The sequence below is a fragment of the Porcisia hertigi genome, chromosome 26 (assembly GCF_017918235.1).
Source record: "Porcisia hertigi strain C119 chromosome 26, whole genome shotgun sequence".
Taxonomy (NCBI): Eukaryota; Euglenozoa; class Kinetoplastea; order Trypanosomatida; family Trypanosomatidae; genus Porcisia; species Porcisia hertigi.
This window is the reverse complement of record NC_090585.1, coordinates 835,127-861,807: the sequence shown is the minus strand read 5'-3', so window position 1 is coordinate 861,807 and position 26,681 is coordinate 835,127. Positions and strand designations below refer to the sequence as shown.

At 56.4% G+C, this 26,681-nt stretch overlaps 4 protein-coding genes across 4 annotated transcripts; all 4 read right to left on the bottom strand.

The window, feature by feature from the left end:
- Positions 1-1,228: 1,228 nt before the first annotated feature.
- On the bottom strand, positions 1,229-4,315 carry JKF63_04261 (uncharacterized protein; the record flags this gene model as incomplete). Its single annotated transcript, XM_067900253.1, has 1 exon — positions 1,229-4,315. The coding sequence occupies one exon, from the start codon at positions 4,313-4,315 to the stop codon at positions 1,229-1,231; it is 3,087 nt and encodes a 1,028-aa protein (XP_067756437.1).
- A 3,255-nt stretch (positions 4,316-7,570) lies between these two features.
- On the bottom strand, positions 7,571-10,721 carry JKF63_04260 (uncharacterized protein; the record flags this gene model as incomplete). The annotated part of the gene is made up of 2 exons (XM_067900252.1): positions 7,571-7,892; positions 10,051-10,721. 2 exons carry the CDS (start codon positions 10,719-10,721, stop codon positions 7,571-7,573), a joined length of 993 nt encoding a protein of 330 aa, XP_067756436.1.
- A 2,739-nt stretch (positions 10,722-13,460) lies between these two features.
- Positions 13,461-17,781, bottom strand: JKF63_04259 (uncharacterized protein; the record flags this gene model as incomplete). Its single annotated transcript, XM_067900251.1, has 2 exons — positions 13,461-17,600; positions 17,707-17,781. 2 exons carry the CDS (start codon positions 17,779-17,781, stop codon positions 13,461-13,463), a joined length of 4,215 nt encoding a protein of 1,404 aa, XP_067756435.1.
- A 709-nt stretch (positions 17,782-18,490) lies between these two features.
- On the bottom strand, positions 18,491-21,832 carry JKF63_04258 (uncharacterized protein; the record flags this gene model as incomplete). The annotated part of the gene is made up of 1 exon (XM_067900250.1): positions 18,491-21,832. The coding sequence occupies one exon, from the start codon at positions 21,830-21,832 to the stop codon at positions 18,491-18,493; it is 3,342 nt and encodes a 1,113-aa protein (XP_067756434.1).
- Positions 21,833-26,681: the final 4,849 nt, after the last annotated feature.

Sequence of the window (26,681 nt, the reverse complement as noted above, 5' to 3'; positions counted from 1 at the left end):
CGAGCAGCAACACGGACAGAGGGGATAGAGCGACAACCACACTACCACTCGGGGGGTGGGGGAATACAAACAAGTCGGGCAGCACTCACTGCTATAAAAACACTCCCCCCTTCATGAGCATGCGCGTATGTATATATATATATATACATATATGTCAAGAAAAATGAAGCAAGGGAGTCTCTCGTCCCGAGAATGTTCTGCACTCCCTTTGTTCCCCCCTCGCTCTGCGCACTGCCTCAAGTGCGTAAGCACCAACGATATTTGCCATCACGATCCCCCCCTCCCCCCTCCAAAAAAAAAACCTCAAAAGGAAAATACCCCGGCATACCCTTTGTCATCAGTGCTAAAAAAAAATTTTTTTTGGAGGGGAGTGAGGCAGTAAATCAAAATATAAATATATCAAATGCGACATCCACGCAACGATAGAGATGGAGGGATGAAAGGGGAATAGGCAAAGAAAAAAAAAAGGGTGGGTCATATCACTCGGACATGAAGCGACTGGGAGTACAAAAAAGGAAACGCTAATCTCTTATTCCCCAAAACATGCTCTCCTCCATCCCTGCAGCCACCCACCTTCGCCCTTCCCCCTTCGTGCCTGTCTCCAGGCGAACTAGGACGACGGACATCAGACAGCGCCGTACACACACACACAAAAAAAAAAAAACGCAGGTGTGTATACCCTCATCGGCGTCAGCCGCACCGGAAGCCCGGATGATGGCGAGGCACTGCTCGTGTTTGACGGAAAAAGGGGGTCAGCGAAGAGTACACCGTCAGGCGGCGGCTTCTACGAAAGATGAGCAAAGAAGAAATGGGGAGGCAGAAAAAAACGGGCTACAGATAAACAACTGAACATCTATGATGCGTGGGGCACCTCAGCAAGTGCAGCCGTGCCCACATTCACCCGGAATCCAAGGAAGAGGCGCAGGTCAAGTGGAAAGGAGATGTGGAGTCCAGCTTCGCAGCAGAAGATAAAGGGGGGGGGGAGGGTGCGAGTAGTGATAATGAGCACAGCCTCCAATAGCTGTGTACACTCTACTGTCTACTATAGCACGGCAACCCCTTCTAGCGTCAAAAGAGAGAGAGCCGCACGATTCTCTGGATTAGCATGTCGCTGGATCACAAGGGGGGAACACACAATGAGATCGCTTGAAGAGGGTGATCAGCGCGCGCGGGTCTGCCAGAAAAGGGTTCTCTCCTCTAATTACATACTGTCAGACTACACCACAAGTCACATGCTCACCACTTTTTCAATCAGCTGCACCTCTCCGTTCGCGGCGACGACAACACAGCCAGCGCCATTTCGGTGGCCCATGTAATTGCTGCTGCTGAAGATGGTAAGCACCTTGTTGCTCTTACTCCACCGCAGCCCGTGAGCCTTCTCCTGATGGGCACGAAAAAGCATAGAGTAGTGGTATGCCGTGAGAAACGTGTCCACCGCCTTGGCAGAGAACGAGACAACGTTGCTGCCACGGGTGTTCACAGAGAACCCCCACTTGTTAATACGACCGTGTGGTGTCGCCAGTCGAGCGACAGCGACTGGAGAGGACGAACACGAGCGTGAATGTGCATCTCGTGGGCCGCCGGCGACGCTACAAGTCCCCTGGGCTGAGCGTGCCAGCTCCTCCTCCTCTTCATCCAGCTCCGTTGATGTTGGGTCCGACCAAAGCAAGTCAAACATGGTGTACCACCCCTTTCGCACGTCGTCCTCGGTTAGCTGAGGGACGTAGTCGCTGCTGCGGCGCAGCCCCTGAGGCGATGTTTGACGCTGCTGCTGCTGCTGCTGCTGCTCGTGCTGCCCACTCTGCAGAGCGCACCCCAACCTCACCGCAGGGGACGAAGAGGAAGCCGCCGAGCAGGACGAGGAGCGAGACAACGCCACAGGCTCTGGACGCACCACCGCCTCGGCGGCCTCCTGACCGCTCGCAGTTTTGGGGCTTGCATTCCTAGACAGCTTTGGACAGGACGAAGCATCTGAAGACGGCGATACCCCTCGGGTGCTGGTGGCGCCGTTTGTCGTTGACCCAGGCGCCGCGGCTGCTTCTGCGGCCTCTCGTCGGCAGGCTGCCGTGAAACCGGGTGGTGCCGAGGACGGGTAGCGGCGCCATAGTGCCTCCAGCTCGTGCTTCACAAAGTAGTCTGGCATGCACTCAACGTCATCCTTGACGACCGGGTTGTTTGGGAACAGTGTGAGCATGCGCGGGAAGGAAAGGCTGCGCAGGAAGGCAAGTGAATTCTCTTCCAGGGGCGGGCGGTCAAAGCGGGGTATCCCGCCGTGGACACACAAAATCCGCTCTTCGTGTGCCTCATGCCGGGATGGCTGCCCGCGTTCCAAAGAGGCGTCGGCGATGGTGTGAAGGCCGGTCAGCAGCGGGGACATCGCCGAACTGGCAGATTTGGGGGGCGGGATATCATCGACATCCTTGTCGTCGTCGGCCGCGTCAAAGCCGCGATGCGGCATATGGGCGCTCGGAGAATCGACTGCAGACATCCTCGCTGCCGTGCCGGACGCTAGCGAGGACGTCGATGCGGTCCGCTTGACCCGATTACTATCGTGAAGTAGAACCGCTGGCTGGCTCACGTACAGGTTTGGGTGCATGAAAGTCTGTTGTGACCGCAGAAACGACAAGTTCGGTGTGCTAGGAATCACCAGCTCCGCCGCCAGCGGGAGGTACTTGAAAAGTGCCGTCACCTCGTGAAACAGTTTTGTTCCCTCTGTGTAGCCAAACACCGTGTGGCACTGCGCCAGGAAGCAGCCAGCGCCGTAGGTACGCAGGTCACCACAGACGACGCGGTCCTCGTGATTACCTCGCAGCATTACAATCTTTGATGCGTTCATGATCTTCAGCGAGAAGAGGAGCATGACGCACTCCAGTGAGAAGGGCCCACGATCGACGTAGTCCCCGAGACACAAGATGTTTGCTGGGGTGAGGTTGAAGTCGTGAAATATCAGCAGCCGCCTCAAGAAAAAAGACAAGTCCTCGAAGTTGCCGTGGATGTCGCCGAAGACGAAAGCCGGGGCATTGATGCGGGGGAACAGGCCGTAATGAGGCGAGAGTGTCTCCTGCTCCAGCAGCGGCCGCACCTGAGCAACAACGCGGTGGCATAACCGCAAGAAGTAATCCTTGCTCTCCTGTGCGCTGTAGTAGAGAAAAGTGCCACCAATGTAGTTGCGCATTATGTAGTGGTACGGGCTCTCCTCTAGTCTCGCTACCGGGGCGGGGTACATCGTGCGCGGTGGTACGACGGAAGGCTGTGGCTGCTGCTGCTGCTGCTGCTGCTGGCGCACATGGAGATGGTGATGGTGTGATGAGACGTCGCTGGCATCGGCGTGCTTGTCAGGAGTGCGTTGGTCTTGCTGTCTCTCAGGAAATGTGGAGCCTCTGGAGGTGGCACAGAATACACCAGTCGATGAGTGGGGGGAAACGATGCGCTCATTCAAGTGCGACACCTGCAGTGGGGATAAATGTGAAGTCGCTGCTGAACGGGAAATCCTCGCGGACATTTGTGGTGTCTGCGCATCTTCAACGCCGTCGACAGCGCCCGCCCGCACGGCCTCCTCCGCTTTTTCACGGGTAGAGCAGGGCAGAAGTTGTGGGCCGGGTTCCTTCTGCTTCTGGATAAAGTCCACTGCGTGAGATGCGACAGCGCAGGGGCGGCTTGTGTGCAGAACACCACCCATATCCAAGCCACTGACCTCCGTCCCATCCTCGGCGTCGTCCTCGTCCTCGTCGACCTCGGCCAGGACCATCTCTATCGGCTCGCCAAATGGCATATCCTGATGCCGCCCCGAGCACCGCAAGCGCTTTGTGAGGTGAGACAAGATACGTCTTTCGTGTGTCTTGACCGTGGCAAACGTGTTTGGCGTTGCGACGCTGTCAGCTGTGAAGGTGATTTCTGGTGACGGATTCCTCGTCATCGGGGTGCCGGACAGTGCGGCGTCTGCGTAAGGCTCAAATGCCGACGACTGCCCACACGATGGCGCCCACGCCGCTGAAGGTCCGTGACTCGGTTGAAGGCATGGCGTATCGGGCTCTGCGATGTCCAGCTGGCTCTTCTGTGCAAGAAGCTCCTGGAGGGAACGTATCTTCGGCACCCCGCTGTCGCAGACGCAGCGCACGTATGGGTTCATGCGGATGGTGCTTGTGTGAGGGCCGTAGAGACAATTGTCGGCTGTCGCCCCAGCCGCGCCACGAGGGCGAGGTGGCCGTTGGTGCGGAGAGAAAAACTGCAGCCCGGCATCCTCAACGCGTACGACGTCGTCGTCGTCGTCTTTGATTTCACTGACTGACATCCGAAACGCATCCGAAGCGCGCATCGGTGCTGCTTTTCTACTGCAGCAGCAGGAGATGCAATGGACGGAGGAGGAAATCGTGAAGGCTACGGTGTGTTCACACTCCTGGGGAGGAGGGGGGGAAGTGATTAAAAACAAACGAAAAATACACCAACTGTAAAAAAATATATATTTTTTAAGCAACAAAATTAAAAACGCCTTTTTTCTTCCCTTGTTTGTTTTTTAATCGCTTTTAGAAGGTAGGGGTACCACAAAATTGAAGTGCATACAATAAAATCAAAAAAAAAAAAGATCGTTGGAGAGAGACAGAGAGAGTGTGTGTGTGGGGGGGGGGGGGGGGGGCGGGGGGAGAGTTACGCGCAAAGCACAGCACAGAAAGAGACACAAAGCTTTAGCACACTGATGCCCTGCATAAAACAATTGAGAAGAAAAAATGTCAGGGCACCCTGTCTTTCTCCTCAGCTTCTCAATCCCTGGCGTCCCTTCCCTTGTCCGACAGATACAGAGACGAAGCGTGGATACGAATGCGCACACACCTACACACCAAATTATACATAAATGTGTGTGCAGGTATACAAGGGGGCTCGGGAGATGATATTCTACGTATACCTCCAGCTGTCGAGTGAGAAAATAGAAAGACTAGTTGAAGAACCGCGTTTAACAAGAGACAAAGAGAAATAGAAACACCAACCCAAGGTAACGGAGGCGGACACCGACAGGGTTAACACTCGGAGGAGGGGGGGGGCAAAGGAAAGTGAGCAGGCTTTTCTACGTGAGTATCAACTCACAAAATGAGCACACGGACAGGGAGACAAGAGCGGGGAAAGGGCAATAAAAGAAGTGCTGAGGGATCGCTAGAAATCTTGCGCGGCCACACAAGACCGGCTAAAGCCAAGGGTTTTTTTTTGTGTAAATGAACTATATATATATATATATGAGTGTGTGCGTGTTGCGCGTATCTGCTCTTCTCCCTCGATCTTGTTAAATCGTTTCGGTAATTTCTTTTTTAGATAGAAAAAAAAGCAAGGGAGGTGGGGAGAGCTACAGAATGGTCTTACACGCTTACAATCGCCTTGAATGTCTGTGTTTTCGTGTGTGTATATATATATATTAGATTGACACTTCCCCTTCTTCTCTCTTTCCTCCCTCCCTTTGTTGCTGTTTTAAACTTCTCTGTGTGTGTGTGTGTGTATGAAAGGGGGTGGGGAGGGAGGAGGAGGTGGAGAGAGGTGGTCTTTTCAAGAATCGTTTACGTTAACAGCCCACAACAACAAAAGTCTTCGTTTCGTTTATAATTTATGAACACACAGAGAAAATCCTCTCTTTGTCCCTCCCACTTCCCCCCTTCAAATACAGCAATAAATGTAAAAGTATATAATATATAATATATATATTTGAAAAAAATAATTTGACTAACGCCCACGGCTGGAAGGGGAATGGGGGAAGAAAGGGGTGTTGTCGCGTGTGCTGCGTCTGAAGGGTTGACCCCACGTTCCACTCAGCTACTACACAATTCCTTGGGTGGTGGGGGTAGTAGGGAGGGAAGTGAGGAGAAGGGAACGGAAGGTCTCTCTCCTCCGTAGGTATGGGTCAGGAACGCTATATAGGTTGAGTGCAGGGAGGAAAGAGGCAGCAAAGAATGGAAAAAAGTTTTACACTCACTTTGTGTCTCCCTCCCTCCCTCCTCCTCCTCCCTCCTCCTCCGTCTGTTACGTTTGAATGTATATAATATATATTATATATATTATATATTCCCCTTTGCAGATGTGGTGCCTTACTAATGGATTTGGGGGAGGAGGAGGAGGGATGAAGCAGACAGGAGGGGAAAGGAAAGCAGAGACGGGGAAGAGAACTTTCTTTGTCCAGTGCTTTTGAGGTATGTCGCACACGGGCCACCTCAGTTTTTTTGTGTGTGTAGAATGTGTACGTGACACGTATAGGTGTGGGGAAAAGAGAGGGAGGGGGAGGAAGGGTTGCATCGACACTGTATACAAGCGAGGAGGCAGCAGCGTGAGAGCCTTGCCAGCCACGCCACTAAAAACTTTTCAAGATTCAAAGACAACCAGAGTAACGCGTTGTACCACTGTGTGAACGTTGCTATTGGGATGGCCTCGCCGCAACCCCAAATTCTTGCCCTTTGTCTATCCCCTCTGCTTATACTATCGGCCCGGCGCCCCCTTCCATGTTCTTACTCGCCAGCTTTTTTGGGGGGGGGAGAAAGGGGGTGCAGACATACAAGGACGCACCGGTACATAGAGATATCTTGTCTAACAATGTTCGCCTACACACACACACACACGCACGCACAGACCCTTAGTGGCTCCTTCTGCGCCCCCTCCCTTCATCCACTTTTCTTGGGGTTCTCATATTATTTTTTTTTCTGCGCCGGTGTGTTGCCATCGATGAAGAGGAGACCATGCCGCCATTACGCAAGAACCAAGTGTGCACACGCTGGGGATACACACACCATCCATTTCAAAAAAAAAACGTTCAGCCGCGGTCTACAGTAATAATAAATCAGTTTTAGAGGGAAAAAAGAAACACAAACACGTAGCGCGGGCTTTACTCCTCCTTCCCCCGCCGCCACGCGCATCTGTCTCCCGTACATCACGCTCCGCTTCCCTATCTTCCTCCTCCTCCCCACTTTTTCATCTTGTATGTGCTTCCTCCTTTTCAATACGCCCTCTCCCACCCCTCCACACACACACACACGCGCATGCACAGACAGCGAAAGATCCCCGACGCTGATAAAGTCAAGAGGGAGTAGGAGGATAGGAAAAAAAAATTGAAGAGGGGGGGAGTAAGACGGGGGGGGGGAGGGGGATCGAGAGCGAGCAAAGAGAAGTTAAAGAGTAGCGGTCGATATAGAGACACGCTAAAAAAAACCACAGCTGCACCTTTCTCAACACGAGTGGCCACATCTACAATGTGACTGCAAACCAGCAAACACACGCACATACACATGCGTATATATATGCATGCATATATATATATATATGTATATGTCGCGAAACATACATGCACACACACACACACACACAAACCCGGTGGAAGGGGATGGAAAGGGGGCGAGGGAGCAAGGGAGCAAGGATTGGGGTGGGGGAACACCCCCAGACAAAGAATTAGGCGTGCAGTTCTAGGTGAAGAAACAGCAACGGGCACAAGAGCGGCCGCATATGCACATGCGCGAGGACACACCCCACACCTCTCTCTCCTCTCTCTCCACACAGAGACCCAACGACGCTCACTTCCCCCCAGGAGGAGGTATACCTGAGAGCCTTAATTACCTCCTGGAGGGTTATCTGGTCTTGCAGGCACTGCACCCCCTTCGCGCCGCTGAACGGCATCGTACAGCCCGCTATCACGCCAGTCCATCGCAAAGTAGCTAATCATCAGCCCAAGAGGTACAGGTGGTGATAACTCCTCGTAGTCGGAGGAGCCCGAGAGCACGTCGTCAATATCACTGAGGTTCACCTCCGATTCTGAGGCGAGCGGAGGCAAACTTGGAGGCTGCTTCGGCGTCCGGGACCACGCTTTCTGCAAAGCGGTATAATAGTCGATTCCCACAGGCACGGTGCTCATCGCGCCGAGCCCCTGCTCGCTGTGATCCGACAGCGTTGTCGCGGTGCCACGCCCGTTGCCACCACTCGGCGGCAGCGCAAAGACAAGACCGCTGCTCCGGTGAAAAGGGAAGGGTGTGTGATCGCAGTGGAGGGGAACCAGCCCATTCGCACGACGGTCGTCATCTGGATCGCATTCGGATGACGAAGAGGGGCACGACGAGGTGACGCTGGTGCGATGCAGTCCAACAACTGCGACCTCTGCCAAGATTTCATCCACCGTCGTCGCCGGCCGCTTTCGCTGCGACGGCGGCGGCGGCGGCGGCTGAGCCTGGTGTACCTGCCCAGCATTTGCCCACTCCAGAACAAGGGCAGACTCAGCTTGCGCAAGCCACGAGATCGTTACGTCGCGTGCCACGCTGACATCGATGGGGGTGGGTGTGCACCCCCACGGGTCATCGGGCACGCGAACCGCCGAGGACTGAATGCCCGTCGTTGTTACTTGTCGGAATGTGAAGGGGGTGTATAGTGGGGCAAGGATACCACCAGACGAGTGTGTGTGTGTGTCTGTGGTGGCAACGCGGTGCCCAGGAGACTAGAGGAGGAGGAGATACACTCACACAGACATACACAGACAGACAAGCGCGTCTTCAATTCAGTAAGGTTTGGGGAAAGGCGTACAAACGCGGGGAGGGAGAAGGGAGGTACTTCGCTCTCGAAGGCCGGAGGGAAAGTATCGTGGTGGTCGAAGAAGACCACAACCAACTTGCCGGTGTTAGCACGAAAAGGAATATATATATATATATATAGAAATAAATATGCCGGTTACAATGCACACCAGCCGTACACGCACACGTACAAAATGAGAAAGAGAGGAGGAGGAGGATAGCGGTGGTGGTGGTGGTGGTGCTGGTGAAAGATGGAAGCATCGCAGCACCGACGCAGTGAACGCACGCAAAAGAGAAACAACCAGGAGAGACATTCCTACGATGCTGCACAAGACAAAGCGTGTGCGCGTGGCAATGATCACAGTACGTGACATTGTGTGTGCGTGTATAAAGAGGGGGGGGGAGAGGGGCGAGTTGCTCCAGACAAAACCCACAAACATGGATACGCCATAGATGGCTGCGCAGTGCAGAGGGCGATGTGTGCAAAGGGAGAATACGCGCTCCATTGGGGAAATGAGCGAGGGGGGGAGGGGGGAGGGCATGTGGACGAGCAGCACTCACTGCTATAAAAACACCCCTCCTTCGCCGCGCCTCTTTTTTTCAAAGGCGTTACTCTGGCACCCAATATAACAGATCAACGCCACACCGTGCCTGGCATGTCCACAGAGCCACCCGCTTTCCGCGGTGCGGCAGTACACACACGTTGCAGCAATGCCGACTCCATCTTCGGAGCACAGCTCCTGCATTACACTCCACCAGCTTCCGTTTCGCACGTCGCCTCACAACAGCTCCCCACTACGCCCGTCCTCACACCCCGTGCCTTTCTCGGAGCGCGTCAGCACCCCCCCCCGTCTCCGCCCCCGCGCCGAGTAGCAAGTGCAAGTCGCGTGTAACCCACCCCACCCCCTTTTCCAGCCAGGCCGACACCTCGACCTTCACACATCGCACCGACCAAACGCCATCCCGGGCCCGACCGCCAACACCCGTACCGATACATCGCTTACACCTCTCCTACAACGGGTGTGGCGATACAAGGGCGGCGGCAAGAGCAGCAGCAGTAGTTCAGCACTGGCTGCAGAGAGGGGGGGGGGAGAGGGAGAGAGGAGCGAGGAGGAATACAGAAACACACTGATGTATATATACATGTACATATATGTATATATGTGTGTCTATATTCATCTGTGACGATAAGGCTTCAAACACTGGAGAGAGAAATGGGAGTATGCAGCAGAGACGGGCTTCCGGGGTGTGGGGCAAGTGTTCTTGAATAGGGAGAACGAAATTGAGGGGAGTGCGTCAACGCGTCTCGCCAGCCTGCGCCGCGTCAAAGAGCCCTTCGGAGATCCAATGCGTTACGAAGAGATGAATCATGTGCGTTAGAGGTACCGGAGGGTTAAAGACAACCCCATCTGCCTCGGAAACCGCACTGAGGGCTACCGTGTCGTTGAGATCCTTCTCATCCGTCGCCGGGGGCAGCGACGGTGAGTGGCCTGTCGGAGCTAGCCAGCGTGATTGCAATGCATGGAAGTAGTCGATGCCAACGGGTAGAACCGATACAACCACGGAAGATGCCCCATCCGCCGTGTCGAGCTTCGTTGGTGGAGTTCCTTTATGCGATGGCTCCGAGTGGGACCACGTTGTTGGGACACGAAAGGTCACGCCGGTGCTGCGACCGGTCGTAACCGACACATACTCGCAGGTCGGGGACAATCCAGCGGAGGTCTGCGGATGCACTAGTGACGACGAATCCGAGAAGGGCGGGAATACGGAGGGCGACATCAACCCTGGCGCGATAGAGACGACTGTGCTGGCGCCGCTTTCTGTAGTTTTTACGGATGGACTTGAATTTGTCGCTGCCGCCACCGCACGTCCTCGCGGCACCGCGCGTGGGCTGAGACTAGCAGCGACAACTCCCTGCATATCACGGTTCCACTCTGTAATGATGGCCGCCTCCGTGTCGATTATCCACGTCAATGACGAGTCCGGCGCCTTTCTCGGAGAAATCGAAGACGCGACGCAGTGAACCGGCGATGGCGGGATGAAGTCCGGGATTTCTCCATGCGGAGGCCCAAACCCGGCCGTGCGCACCGTGTCAGAGCTGTGACCGGGACCCATCAGTGCATCAGACTGGGCATTACGCTTGCCCTCTCGGTTGTGGAGGTGCGCCGAGGAGTTGCAGTATTTGCTGGACTCGCCTCCCATTCCTTCAAGGGTCGAAACTCTACAGCCGCTTTTATTTGTGTGTGTGTGTGTGTGTGTGTGTGTTTACGTTTGTATAAAACCGCCTCGGCTTAGTCGAGAAGAGTCGGTTTGGTTTCAAGTCCACGCAGCCCCCCACCCCACCTCTGAACGGAACGAATTGGGGAAGAAGAAGGGGGGTTGGCAGAAAACAACGATACACAATTTCGATGGAGGAGGGGGGGGGAGTGGGGAGTGGGGCAGATGATAAATGAAGGAGTGGTTCACTTGGGCCCCACACCCCTATAAAATACACACACACACGCGCGCGCGCGCAGGCACAAGCGCACTGCAGGGACCTAGCAAGGGAAAAAAAAAACGAAGAGATGTAGAGCTATGGTCTTGTGAACCCCTCCCAGTCCCTGCTAAGCAGATACACGTGATGCGGATGCGCCGTGGTGGTGGCCACCCCTCAGCAAGGCAACGAAAGCTGCAAAGTAGACCAAAAGAGAGGTGAAAAAGTGTGGTGAGAGGGGGTTGAAGTCGGAGAAAGAAAAGATGTAAGCAGAGCTTTGTATGTTGCCGAGGGCCAAAAGAAAAAAAATGAGAGGGGAACGTGTGAACTCGAAGTCCAGAAAAGACCTGAGAAGAGCCTGTAGAATAAATGATGTAGACGCAGCTATCACGCCTGTGTCACTGAAAGACTTAATCTGGTGACTCTCTCCTCCGCTTTGCCCAAACGTATAACGGTGCCTCCTCTGACTTTGGGGCGTTCTTCCTCTCTCGTATGCTCTACCGCTGTACACTTGAGATGCCCGTTCACGCATGCACTTGAAAAAGAATGATGAATAAGCGTGAGAAGCGAGGGGGGGGGAGGGGGAGGGGCCTATCTAAACTGGAGTTCCTGCAGCCACTCCGTCGTAGTACCTCGGGGGGTAGGAGAAAAAAAAATTCAGCTGCCGCTACTCAAGATGACGTACCCGCTGGTTTGTTCTGAAATAACACCGACAAAAAAAAAAGATACTTGATATACAACAGTGTCTGGAGAGCAGAGCAGCGCAGCGCCGCTATGAAAAGTGAAACGACGCAAATGAGCGAGAAAAAGAGGAGGTGAGGGGTGAGGGATGGAGGGGGGGGGGTATTGCGAATGTATATAATAACATATATGTCCAAGTGTGTGTGTGTGTGTCATGCAATTACTTGCACGTGTCTCGATATGAGCATATAGAGAGAGTATTCCAGAAGACGAAGCAAAAAAACACAGAAGGGGGTGGCGGAGGTGTAAAAAGTGATACGCAAGAACAAAAATTGTCAGCAGAGCAAATCCCTGCAAAGAGGAGAGGGAGAGGGGCAGCAAAAGACCGCAAGAAAGAGACGCTGCTCGTCGTCAACCGTACCTCTTCCCTTCCCCCCTCCCCCCCCCCCACACACACACGCTTTTATGACCCGTTGTCTCGCATACAAGTTCGCAGGAAAGGGAAAGCTGGGAGTGTATATACATACATATATGTATTTGTGTGTATATATGGTTGCTGTTGGTGTGGCTGTAGTGCAGAACAAACTGAAAAGCTCGTCAAAGAAGGGAGTGGGCGTGAGGGAACAGAGGAGGAGGAGGGGGGGGGGGTCACGGATGAAGGCCTCTCTCGTCTGCCACTCAGGGTTTATACGTCACAATTCTCTCGTTTTCTTTTGCCTCTGGATGCCAACAACTCTTGCACACAATTCCACCGATTCAGCTTAAGCCTTGTCATTGATTCCACCACACGGTGAGTAGTGGCAGGAGGGGGGGGGGTCGCATCAACCTTGACTCGTTCATCACGCATATGTCTCCCCATCTTAGCAGGCCATTGAAGATCGACAACCCACTACTCCACGCGAGCACAAGGAGCACGCACCCCATGTCGACCACATCTTCGCGCAGTAGCCAAGAAAGAGGGGGGAGAGGGGGGGAAGAGAAAAACATGCTCCCTCCTTCACTACATCATTCTGTTGCACCGTACCTGGCATGTCCACAGAGCCACCCGCTTTCCGCGGTGCGGCAGTACACACGCGTTGCAGCAATGCCGACTCCATCTTCGGAGCACAGCTCCTGCATTACACTCCACCAGCTTCCGTTTCGCACGTCGCCTCACAACAGCTCCCCACTACGCCCGTCCTCACACCCCGTGCTTTTCTCGGAGCGCGTCAGCACCCCCCCCCCCGTCTCCGCCCCCGCGCCGAGTAGCAAGTGCAAGTCGCGTGTAACGTCCCCCCCCCTTTTCCAGCCACGCCGACACCTCGACCTTCACACATCGCACCGACCAAACGCCATCCCGGGCCCGACCGCCAACACCCGTACCGATACATCGCTTACACCTCTCCTGCAACGGGTTTGGCGATACAAGGGCGGCGGCAAGAGCAGCAGCAGTGGTTCAGCACTGGCTGCAGAGAGGGGGGGGGGAAGAGGGAGAGAGGAGCGAGGCGGAATACGGGGACTGCATGGCCTCCCCCTCCCCCTTAGGTGGTTGGGTAGTGGGTCCCTGATACGCCCACGCTGTGGCATTTCTTCATCGTCAGCGTGGATGGGGAACGAGGGAAAGGAGGTACTCGTAATCCAGAATGCGCTTCAATAAACCGCGCAGTGATTTTTCTCCTCTTCTCTGGACAGGTACGCCCCACCCACCCACCCGCCACGCTCACCACCACAACCACCCGCTGCATCGAGTGGGGCCGAACGTTCTTGTGGCTTTCTTTCTCCCCCTCTCACATCCCGTGGGACGTTGGTCAAACGCCGGCAGATGACGACGTGTTCGCCGTCGGGTATCGCCGTAGAAGCTTTTTGTTGAACAGCTCCAGTAGAATGACAGTGCGTAGCCTGGTGATGTCAGACTGACCAAAGCTTACTGCAACACCCTGGGCGATACACCACGCCACCTGACACACAAAAACACCGCAGTCGTTGCCGTTTGCCTGTTGCGGAATTCGATCGAACCCGCCAGTGAACCACTCGACCTCAGCGTCGCTCAGCTGCCCGACAGGAAGCGTTGTCGCTTGTGTCATCTGTGGAGCCATTAGTGCAGTGCCGGCACTGCACATGGAGCCAGCACCGCCGCCATCCCTGCGAGTACCGCTGACTACCTGGGGCGTCCTCTGTGAGGCTTGCTCCACAAATAACTCTTCGTGATGCCGCAGGCGCTTTGCTGCGCGGTGCAGCTCGTCAAGTGAGTTATACGGCTGCAGGGAGTCGAGAGGTGACACAACAGCATGGCCACCACCCTTTACCGTATCGGTGAAGGGCACATACGGCGAGGCTACCACACGAGCCGAGACCCACAGCGACGGTTGTGGTGCTGCAGCGGTCTGTGAATGTTGGGCAGTCATGATAGTCTGAGACGCCGCCGCCCCCGCTGCCGTGCTATCAGGGTTCAAAAGGCCAAAGTGTCGCTGGCACTCTCGCCATGCGTGCGAGAGCTGTGCCAGTATCATAGCGCCGCGCTGGCGCGCCAGGTCTGACCTGCTCATGGAGTCATACATCACCCAGCGGTTGTCTGCGCAATACAAGACAGCCAAGGCCCAGTGCTGCGCCTCAATGTTCACTGGCACCAGAACCACACGAACACTTCGCGGATCTGAAGGGATGTAAGGTTGCAGCAGATGCTTGCGGTGGCGGAGCCAGCGAAGAATGGCGCTGCTAGAGCTGAGCGGTGGTAGTTGCAGCTGGGAGGCGTTGTAACTTTTTGATTTGGTTCCAAAATCCGACTCCACCTTTGTGAAGAAGTGCGTGCCTAGCGACGCGATACGGTGACGGCGCTGAGAGATGGATAAAGGTGCAGCAGCGGACTCCTCGGCCTCCACGCACAGCAGCTGCAGGTAGTTGTTGATCACCTGGTCGTTCAACCAAGACCGAGAGCGCAAGGAGGCAAGTTGCCTGTAGCTGATGGTGTAGCCGTCAGTATCAAATTTGACAGCGATGGCATCGCTCGCGCCACGCGCATCGACGCTCTCTAATATTTGACGGTCTAAGTCGTCGAGACGCAGGTGATCGAGCGACACCGGCGTGCCACTGCGGATGTGCTGCGTCACACCTGTGTACACACGCGGCTGCCGGGCCGAGGCGGAGGGCGTGGCTGAATCACGCTCGTCCGCTCTCGTTTGCTTGAATTCTGCGCACGACTGCGTCATTTCCATCACGAGCTGCCGCTCGACCCACTGCGTGAGCGCGCGATCTGTGGCGCTGCTGCTCACATCGATGGCACCCTCAACATCGCGCTGCACAAGGGGGGTGCATACCTCATTCATGATGACCTCATAGACAGCCCGCACTTCAGCGTCGTGAAGTGTGTGTGTGGTGTCAGTCAGCAGACTGCGAAACGCACCCAGGGCACTACTGTCCTCAGTGGTGGGCACAGAGCGCCGCCTCCCGCCAGGCCCGCGCGGCCCTCTGTGGAGCGGATCCGGTGCGTCGCTGTGGAACGATCGACCGTGCCCCCCGGCTGCAATTATCGAGAAGGCGTGTGCGTGGGATGACGGCTGCGCGGGCAGAGCGCAGTCCATCGCCTTCTCGCTTGTTGAAACAAGTGACGGGACGGCTGCCGAGTTCGGCTCCTGCTCGACATTCGCCCGAGGTGCCTGCTGCGCGTCTTCCGGGCTGTTGGCTCCGTGGACATGGGTGCCACGGCCAGCGTCCGCAGATATCACTCTGTCGAATTGCGTGAGCATCGTCAGACTTTCAGTCAGGCGCGCAAGGTCGTCAGCGTGCTCACGAATTCGCTGATCATCCAGAGAAAGCTCCGGGGCCTCACAAGCCGGTGGCCGCACCGCCGAGACCGCCTCTGTCTCTACCAGCCTCCTTTTCTGTGCGTGCGACGCCGCAGTCCCTGCCGCGATGGCCGCCTTCAGCTGCTCCAGAAGTTGTGCACGTGTGATTCGTTTGGCCGACGCCGTAGTTCCATGTGACACCGCCACATCACCGAGTGCGTTATCAGTCGCATTTTCGTCTGTCCACAGCGGTGGCAGCGCCAATTCCCACGGCGACGGTGCGGCCTGAGCAGCACACCGATGCAGCTTGGAAATTGTGAAGGGCGGTAGAGAAGTGGGGGTCGCGTATTGTGCAGGCAAGGGCGCCTCAGGGTGCACGGCATCCACCCCCGCTGTTGACTTTGACCAAGCACGCAAACCGCGCAGTGAGCGCTTCGCTGACATGAGACGTCTCTGTCGACGCAGCCACCGCATGAACCCTGCACGAGACCACGCGAGCAGGCGCGATGCGCTTCGGTTTGAGTGTACAGTGTCGTCCAAAGACATCGTCTCGGCATCCTCCGACTGGTGCCTGGACTGGCTGCGAACTGCTGGGTGCGGAAAGCTGCCGTGACCCCTGTGCTGGGCTGTCCCATCCGAGGGTTGCCCTCGATTAAGATCACCTGTGTCCTTAGTGTCCTGAATCGCCTCTCTGGCCACACCACCACCCACGTGGCCATCCAGGCTCGAGTACGTTGAGGAGACGGCGGGAGTGCGCGGGTCTCCCTTATCGTCGACCGGCCCCTCACCGCCAGTCTGTGGCCAATGAGAAGCTCCGCCCCTGCCGCAAGCGGGGAACTCATGAAGTGCATTTGTGTGAGGAAGCGCCAGAGAAGCGTCGTCCTTTGCGCGGGACACCGTCGAGAGAGGTGAAACCACCCCTGCCGACACCGCCTCGGCCGTCATCTGGGCAAATTCGGTGGTCGGCCCTTGCTGGTCCTCCGCCACACTGCCATGGGCTGTCTCGCGGTGCTCATCCCTGCGCCCACCACCAACTTGAGCAGCGTCTGCTGACCGGAGCAACTCCAGCCTAATCGACACTCCCCGCTCACTTGACAGGGGTAGCGAGTGGGAGAGACGACCGAATATGGCGCGGCCAGTTCGACTCACCCCCAACAGCGACGACACAAAAGAAACAGCAGGCTCTGATGGCGGCGGCAAAATCGCCCCCCCACCGTGGTGCTGTGTCTCCGGGGCTGCAGTTGCGGCTGAAGAAACGTGAAGAGTCGATGGATGCAGTCGCCTGCTCGTCTTGTTGGTCATTCGCCGCAGCTCATTTCTGCTCCGCCACCATGCCTGCACACTCCGCAGAAGGGGGGCATCCTGTGCAGCGCTCACCAGCCCTCCTCGAAAACGTCCCTCCCCACCCCTGCGATTGGGTCTCCTCGAAACACCGTGCCTAATGTCACACAATTCTGTAGGGCTACGCTGATTTTCCTCCTGAGCGCCCTCGAGGTCACGCCATGCGTGCCCGTCACCGTGCCCGAATGCGGCAGAGGACAGGACGCGACCGCCACCCTGCCGCCATTGGTTAAGGCGTTCCTCTTCGGTGCGGTAACGGCGCACCAGCGAGTTCATTACAGGGGCATGCAGGGGAGGCGCTGACGATTGTCTTGCGACCACGTCAGACATTGGGGCTGATTCCGTAGACTCCGCTGCTGACCTCTGAAACCCCTTGGACGCAGTTTGATCAGGCACTATGATGTTCGCGCTCGAAACGAGCACACGAGTGTGTCGGTAGAGGGGATGGTCTGGTAGGACTGTGTCGGGCGGTGGCCGAACGGTGGGGCTGCGCGTAGGTCCCCAGGCGGCGTTAGGTCTCGACAACACAGGATTAGATTGCGCTGCTGGATCACAAGCTTCTGTGTCCGCCGTCGGCGACGAAGTCGAGGAGCTCAAGAATGGTGTGAGAGAGTCTTTTTCACTTTTTCTGGGACCTGGAGGTGTGTGGCGAAGCTCTACGGCCGGATCCGCTGCTGCCGTGGAGGGGGACGACGACGACGTCTCCGGGAACACCTCTCCCCCGCCCACAGTGTGATTTTGGCGACTCAGGGGCTGCGAGATCATGTGAAGCACAGCGCGCGCGCCGAGAAATCTGCAACTCTTACAAAGATGCAGGGGCTGGTTCTGAAAACAATAAATTACCTCTGTTTACTTTTATTTAGAGGGGGAGTCTATAGAATCTTCCATTGGATTCGAACGCGCGTGACATGGCGCATGTACGCGAAGACGCGTGTGTGTGTGTGTGTGTGTGTGTGTGTGTGTGCGTGTGTTCGGGTGGGGGCGGGGGGGGGGGGACGTTTCCCATGATCCCATTAATGAACACAATAGTGCCAGCGAATGAAAAGCAAACGATGGAGTAAGAAAGGGAAACACAAGAGAGTCAGGGGCGATATGAGATGAGAGAAAAAAAATGAAGCTCCGAGAGACACATATACACATACGAGCGTGTGTGTGTGTGTTTTGGGGGGAGTTTACTTGTCTTCTTGCAGCTGGCTGTGTGTTTGGGGCGTGGGTACACGCGTTCCATTGCTCATATGCAGTTTTGTTGTTCACACACACACACACACATCCACATCGCACACACACACTTGCGCCTCAGCGAATGTGCCAGCCTAATACACCAACGCCATTTCCGGATGCCGAATTCCCTACATTTCTTTCTTTATCCATGGTGTTCGGTTCCGACTTTTTTCTTTGAAGCCGTCGCAGTGCTGGTGTGCGTGAGTGTATCATCACATTGATGATGGCGGTGGTGATGGTGTTGGTTGGAATATGGTCGCTTCGCTTTTGAGAGATTGTGTTGCGCGTTTTACACGCCCCCCCCCCTCCTCCTCCACACGCACACACCTCTGATCTCATCTCTATAAGGCGAAGATGCTGGCACGAGGAGGGAGGGGGAAGAGCGCCCGCCTACACACACACCCACACACACACAATCACTCAAAACTATAACCGCAGCGCGCCGCTCTAGCCTCCGTTCAATGGTGTGCGTGTGTGTCTGTGTGCGTGTATTCTCACGTCGCGCGGAGCTTCCCTCGTCTGGCTTCTTTCACTGCTTCGTCGAAGCCGGCTGAGGGGACCCACGGCGTTTCAGGCATCCGTGCTGTGTTCCCCCTGGGTGCCACCGTCGATGGTGTCGCGATCCAGTCACCGAGCATGAAGTAGCGAGAACGCAGCAGCTCCGCGGCTGTAGGGCGCTTCGTGGGATCCGACTGCAAACACCACCGCAACATGCTCTTGCACTCATCAGAGAGGTACGGCGGAAGGCTCACAACAATCGGTCCCGGATGCGGCAATACGGACTTTGGCGGCTCTTGCTCTTTACTCATAGCCTCGTAGTTTTTGTGCAGGGCACTGATGGAGGCCTGGTACCACCTGTTGATAGTTCCTGCAAGGCAATCGTTGTAAACCTCTTTTGCACGACGGGTCACAGGCTGGGGCAAATCCTTTGGCAGGCATTCCTTCATAATGACACCGTCGTCCGTGACGAGCTCGAGAAAGGTCATGGCAAAGGCGTAGATGTCGCTCGCCGGGGAGAAAAGGCCATGTTGCAGCACCTCAGGCGCGGCATGCGTGACAGTCACGTACTTCTGCACCGGTACATCTTCTAGGGTGTCAGAGCCGGCCGAAACTAAAGCCCGGCGTATCGCTGAGCTATGGTTCAGCTTCACAAGTGGAGCACCACCGCGGCCGAGCGAGGCGATTGCATCGGGTGCTGACGTTCCGCCGCTCAGCGCTTGCGCTGTGGAGCGAGGCCCTGTAGAGGGACTCCCAACCGACGTGGGGGCACCAGAGCTCCGCAACCCACACGTGACCTGCCGCTGATGCGGTGGGTCGTCGCTGAAGAGAGCAGCACCCGGAACGAGTGATGAGAGGAGCATAGGGATGCGGCCGCGCATGTCTGAGAGCGGCGTATCAGCTGACTTCACGACATAGTGGTCTGGGGACAAGACCGCAATACCCCCGAGACTTGTACGCTGCAGCGCCACCACCCGCATCGGCGGTGGCTCACGCGGCTCCCTTGGTAACATCGTTGACGCAAGCATCTCTGCATCCTTCTGACCCCGCACACCGTCATGTGGAGAAGGGAAGGGCGCGCTTTCACCGTTGTCTGTGCGCTCAAACACAAACTCATTCATGAAACGGAGGTAGGTCCTATGGAGGTGGTGGTGGTCGGCGTCGTCGTTCCTCTCACCGCAGCTGAGCTCGGACACGCCGGCAGCGTGCAAACTCCCCCCAGAGCTTCTTGTTCTTGGCCTCCGGGAGCCAGGGCCAGTAAAATAGCTGGCTCTCCCACGCACCTTCGCCGGGCCCCCGCGTAAGTCTCCCTCACTCAGAGAAGCTGTCCGAGACGCGAGCGCGGGAAAACGGAGCTCGCTGGTGCTCCCACTTAAGGCGACGCTTCCATGGTCTGCACCAACACGCTTTCTGCCCTTGACTATGAGGTCGCGCCGGTTCCCAACGACCCCCATGGCTGCCCCACTCTTCTGGTCTGAAGTATTGTTGTTGCGACTGACCTGGGCGCGCCCTTCCGTCACCGGCTGCGCACAGAAAGCCTCCAGCATTGGCATCGATGTGTCGTGGACCAGCATGGAGGAGTTGCGTATGTGACGGGCACCGAGGGTGGCTGGGTTGTCGATGCACTGCGCCGGAAACGGATCGACGTTCCGCTGCTCACCACCACTGCCGCGGCGATGCTTCAATGGTACAGACTTGACACTATTGCTCAGCTTATTGGCCGGGCTTTCAAGCTCCTGGCTGGCACCATCGTTTGTCGGGGGCGATAAAAGCGGAGGTGGCGGTAGCAGTGGCGGTGCTCGATCTAGTAGCCTCTGTGATCTCATCAACTGCGCAGCCATCACACCCCTCAAATCACTTGCCGGCAAGTCAGAGATGTACGCAGGAAAATATGTGCGGTAGACACTTAGAATCGGCCTGGAGAGGAAAACCTCCTTGGCGCACAGATCATGTTGCACCTCGCCGCTGTCGTGCAGGTGCAGCAGCGCCAGGAGGACGTCTCGCATGTAGGCGCGCGCGGTTAGCTCGTGCAGCCGCCGTCGCCCAAAGCGTCTCGGCATCTCCCTCATTTGGTACGCCTGCAGGTTACCGTACTTTGCATATTCGAGATAGAGCCGGAGTTTCTGGGGAACCCCCTCATGCGTACGGGATGGGGAAGAGTTGGCGCTGGCGTTCGAGGGGCGGTTCGAACGGCCAGCAAAGATGTGTGAGACATCCTGCGAGGGTGCCCTCATGTGAGCTTCTGCAGGACCGGAGGCGCCTGTGGGGGAACTCTCGGTAATGAGGGACCCGCCAGCACTGCGGCCATGGGCGTCCAGTGCGGGAAAGTAGTGACAGGATGCCTTGGGGACCGGCGTGGAGATGCCCTCCACGGAGACGTACTCCAGTTGGTAACAGCGTAGGAAGCGCGTGCAGTAAGTCGAAAGCCGCGCCCATCGCCGCACCTCAAGGCACACACGCTCCAGCACAGCGCGCGTAGCGTTGCTGGGGAGCAGCGGAATCTCTTTCATTGCGATTACGTAGTGCATTGTAGTCTTGCCGGCTGGAGCCGCGTCCAGCAACGCGGTGGGGGCAACAATAGATCCTCGAGGCTGGACAGTGCCATGAGCGGCGACGGCGCCGATGGTGTCGCGACCAGAATTCGAACTGTCCGCCGAAGTCATGTCAACGGAAATGGCGACGGAGGAAACATCAGCCACCCCAGGGTCACCCGCCCGGCGGCTGATGGTGCCTCGCCGCGTCGGCGTATTCCGTGGCACCGTCGCGTTCACCGACTCCCCCGAAACCCCAGTGAAAACGGAGAGGCGCGCCAGGTGAACCTCGCTGTATCTGCCCACCGCAATCACCGTGTCACCGGTGAGTGGTTGAAGCTGATAAACCGTGATGGTCCGCACGGGCGGACTCACGCACGAGCCCCTACCGTCGGACATCACTCTGTGAATGCCGCTGGACTTCAGCGCTGAGGAACCGGAAATTTTCCCACTGGAGAAGTCGCTTTCCCTGTCGCACGTCGAATCTGCGACGGGAGGGCAGTCGCCTGCCACGGCTGGCAGAAGGCCCTGCGCCACGGCACTACGGCGCAGCGTCCTCACGTACTCCTTGTAGGCGTTGGAGGTCTCCTCATCTGGCATGTACGCCGCTATGCCACCACCACCACCGACCCTGCCATGTTTCATGGCTTGCCCAGCGCCACCGCCATTTCCATTCAAACCGTTAAACGGCCTCGTTTTTCTACGTGTCTTTCCACTTCGAAAGTGCGCAGCGCAGTTTTTGTTGGCACCGTCATCACCGCCACGGTGCAGCGCGCCATGTTGGTCCTTCGAACCACCACACCCCATTATGACGCAGCTGCCCAAGTGCGTTCCACTCTACTGTTCGCCGTGTCCAAGAGAGAGGGGACGAAGAGATGTGAATGCCTAGGATTAGTGAAAAAAAAAACACAGAGGCGATGCATATATATAAATATATATATATAATTTCAAAGGGAGAAGGTTGAGCAGGGATAAACGTATCAGCAAGAAAAATACGCTCACAGACTCACAAGACGCACTCACGCAGGGAGATGTGGAGGAGTGGGGGGCGGAGGGGCGGGGGGAGAGAAAGAGGGGCAAAGAAGCAGGAACTGGAGAGCAGCTAGCCCCCACGACACCCGCAACAGCGACAACGGCAAACCACCAAAAAAAAAGTATGCGATGGATTGTATTTCTTTTCCTCGCAAAGAAACAGAAAGAGGGAGACAAGACGCAAACGTACGACACGCGAGCACCAACGTTTGATTTTGTTTTGAATGTGTTCTTCCCCAAGTCTCTTTTCGCCCCGCGTATGCGATCGATACATCAATGAAGAGAATAGTTGGACGGGGGGAGGGAGGGGAGGGGGGGCACGGGAAATGAAGAGCGGAATAATGCGGTTGCCTGACGACGGTCTATGTACTATGAACGCTGACAGCTGTCTTATATCTGTCTCGAAGGACGACGCGTGCTGGCAACTGGTGTGTGTGTGTGTGTGTGTGCGTGTGCGTGCGTGTGCGCGCGCTTTACTCTGTGACAAATCTGTGACGTGCTTTCCCTTCACTCCTCAGTTTGTTTGTTTTCCTGTCCCCCTAAGCAAAAACAAAACTCCCGGTATGTCTTTTCGGTTGGCAGAAAAAAAAGGTGGACAGCCACGCACGAACACACGCACCACGATATCAAACGATTCCTCACACGACCAACAGCAGCTGTCAGACACACAAAGAGAAAAGGACACGCGACGCGCAAGAAGATCAAGGGGGGATGGATGAAGCCGAAAGGGGGTGAGTAAGGAGAGAGAGAGAGAGTTCCTTGCACGAGGAGTAGACGTCAAGTGTTGACGGAGGGGCGGGGGGGGGGGGGGGGGGGGGGATTCAGCGATGCCTGCCTAACAGCGGAGGATGGCTCCTGTATTGCTTTGACTACTGAGCCATGAGTTTTTTTTACAGCTTTGTTTGTGTGTGTGTATGTGCGTGTCCGGGTGAATGCGCAATGGATAGCAGCACTGACGTAGCAGGGTGGGAGAAAAAGGAGTAGGAGGATGAGGGGATCCCTACCATCACGAGAGAATGAGGGACTCAGAGGTTGAAGAGGGTATTGGCCCCCCACCCACCGCCACTCCCATATAGAAAATACAAAATAGAATGCATCAATATGACACAGTCAAAGCGGGGTGCGGAAAAAAGGGAGGGAAAATCGTACCGACGCCACCGAACAGCGCACACCCATACACACACAAATACATGCAAACATATACACATACATGTGTGTGTGTGTATGAGGCAATGATTAACAAGACAAGTGGCAACTGCGTGGGGTTTCAAGCGTCCAGATCGCACGCCTCGCCACCGTCCCCATGTGCAGCCCTTTTGAGGGCTGCAGATGCCATGGATCGGGCAACAGAAAGACGTGTCTCCATTGACTGCCACTGCTGTCGTGTCTGCAGCTCCACTTGGCGCAACGAGCTCAGTAGCGCTGACGCGCCAAGGAAAGGCGAAGAAGCTGGATTGATGAGACCCACACGGTGGGCTACAGTGGGGATCGGCTGCGTGGAGTGGAGGACACTCTGCGTCTCGACGGTGAATGAATTCGCTTGCACCGTGGTGACCGGGGTCCCTGTAGCTAGCAACAACGCCGGTGTTGAGGCGTCGGAAGCAGGCGATGGCCGCCTCTCGCCACACTCATCTGCGGGAGCGTCCGCCAAGGTGCGAAAAAGAGAGCCCACACGGAGTGCACGCACGAAGGCAAAGGGCACATTCGAGAGTGGGGCGCTTGAGGGCGAAGAATCGGTGGTTAGCAACGATAAGACAAACGACGACCACCACTGACCAAAGGCATCAACGTCACGGGCCGCATCTCCCACCGTTGCCCAGGGTGCAGCGTCAACGGCAGCATCCATCACAGCATCAGCGTCGCCGGGGTTGTGTGTCACACCATGACAGCCCCACTCTGCGGACGAAGCGCAAGGGTGTTGTCCGGTGCTTTGATGCCCTGCGGCAGCTTTCGCTTCGCTCCCTTGTCCTTGCGGCGCATCGCTGCCGACACCATGAAAGCTTATCCGCCTCTGGAATTCAAGCGTCAACTGCGTCAGCAGACGAGGAAGGGCGTGGTAGACCACCCCCAGGGAATCTGCGAACTCCCCCTCAGCTGTGTGGTGGCACAGAGAACGAATATCAGGGGCCCTTGCCAGCCCTGCGATTGGCGTGAGCCAACCGCAACGAACGACGTCCAGACCGCCGATGCCGTTATTTCCTACGACGTCTTCCTCGGCGTGACGACGCACTTTGCCGGTATAAACAAGCTGGGGGAGCGGTGGAGCATAAAATGAAGGTTGCTCGGCACGGATCGCATTGCACTGCTTGGCCAGTACGCTGAGCTGCACCAAGCAGCAGAAGAGTACACAGATCTGAAAGGGAATAGGGTCTACAGAGGGAGTCACCATGTCTGCTGACAACCCTACTTCCACAACAGCAGACCCACCACTAGGTCTATCCCCAGGAGCCCCACCGCGGAGGCCGTGAGATCCTGGCTCATGCTTTTGGTCGTCACGGTTGCACAGCGGGAGCCTTGCCTGCGAGGTAGACGGCGCGGTACGACGAGCAGAATATCGGCATGCCAGGTCGCTCAGGTGTCGCAGCAGTGCGTCAGTGGAAGAGAAAAAGCTAGTGGATCTTGTTGTCATGGTTTCGTTGGGTGCACCGGCACAGCTGCCGGTCAAGCCATTCAGGATGACATGCCACACGTGTCGGAGAGATCGAGGTGTTCGCAGCAGCGGTGCGGACAATCCTTGTACCGACAGCAGTGTGTTGTCGCTCTCTTCGCACCGCTGAGGTTGCTTGTCGGTGACAGCATCTGTCAGCGACATCATCTGGATGTACTGGTGCCAAAGAGCGCGCACGGGGTGGTGGCTTACCCCTGAACTGGCGAGGTCGGCAACAGCATTGCGGGCACGCCCGTCCCTGCTGAGCGGCATCGAGAGACACTTACCTCGTTCAGTGCAACCACGCCGTTGCACGGATTGCCTTACTTCGCAGTCATCGCTGCCTGAAGCGACCTGCTTGCTGAAGCCGCATGAATGACCGACTTGCCTCCCGCTGCATTCACTACACGTGAGAAGAGAACACGACAGTGCACACCGTCGATGGTTGTGGCCATGCTTCTCCCTGCTCTCGATCGGACCTGAAGCTTCCGTATCCATTCCTAGCTGGGCTGTGCTGGAGCAGCAACAGCAGTAGGTGGGAATGTATTGGTGTCGATCCAGCGCCAAGCGCCGGCACAGTCGTGACAGTCGTTGATCTAACGCGTCTAGCCGGGAAACCACCTGCTCAAAAAAGCCGCGATCCACAGCCTTCTCGAACCACGGTAGCACCTCTCGGACCCATGTCTGTGCAATCTGTATCTTGGCTGCACGTAACATGTGTATGCGGCGGTAGCTGGAACGCTGCTCCTCCAGCTGTTGTGTTCGTGTCGCCATAGCCGAGTAGAAGTCGGCACACGACGACGTCCCAAGAGGAGTGAGTGCTAAGAGCATGGAAGACGGTGGCTCCAGTGCAAGACGTGATGCTGCTGCTGGTGGTGCTCGCTCTCGTACAGTAGACGCAACCGCCGAGCTCATAGCGGCAGGAGCAATGATAATCGTGTCCTCCACGCCCCCAGCATGATCCTCCATGCAGTGTGGAACATCGTGGCCAGGGGAGCTGCCAACCCCAGTGAGTGTTTTGGGCGAGTCGTCACTAAGCAAAGGCGGAGAAAGCGTGCAAGCGGCGCCCCGAGAAAAATGGGAAGGGAGCTGCGACGTTGCTTTGGCAGCGTGCAGGAGCAGGAGCGGCGACATGGCACGCACCAGTTCGAGTCTAGTTTTATCAAGGGTGGAGCGATGGGTCGCTAATCGAACACGCGCGTCGTGAAGGCGCTGGTGTGAGTCTCGAATGCCGCGCCCGATGTTCTCCAGCACGTCTTCCATGGCGGCGAAGAGAAGTGGGGTAGGGGGGGGGGCGGTGTACGCTGGAAACACCCCACTTTTTGTTTCCTTTTTTGTGTGTCTTCACATAACACAACACTTTGAAAAAAAAAAATGCTCTCGACAGTGCCTCCTGTGGATGACAGGGGGTGTCCCCCGTTACATGCACACACGATAGACACCGAGAGAAAAGCTGAGAAAAAAGGGGGAGCAGAAGAGTGGCCATCTTCCAGTCGGCGCTGACGCATGTGCTCCTTGTAACGGAGCTTGTTCATGTGTGTGTGCACGTGTGTGTGTGTGTGTGTGTGTCTGTCTGCGATGTGACTGCGGATAGAGAGCCTCTGTGACGCAAGCAATGAATACGCACATGTCGAGAGGCAGACAGACGAGCACGCACGCATGAGAGAGTAGAGATCTACTCTCTCTCTCCCTCCCCGCGCAGCTGCGCACTGTTCTGTAAGTTACTCAGTACTGTGTAGGCTTCTTTTTTTCACCACAACCACTTTGCGAGATTGAGGCGTCATGGGAGAGAGGGGCCTAGGGGCAAGGGGTGCGGGATCCACAACACCCCCTGGCACAACCTCCCCCACTGTCGCCAAACTGTTGTCCCCCTCCAAGTACACGGCGGGGGGGAAGGACACATACACACACACGAGAGAGAGAAAGAGCCTATGCACACCTCCGCAAAATCCGTGAGAAAGGAGAGATGATGATCAC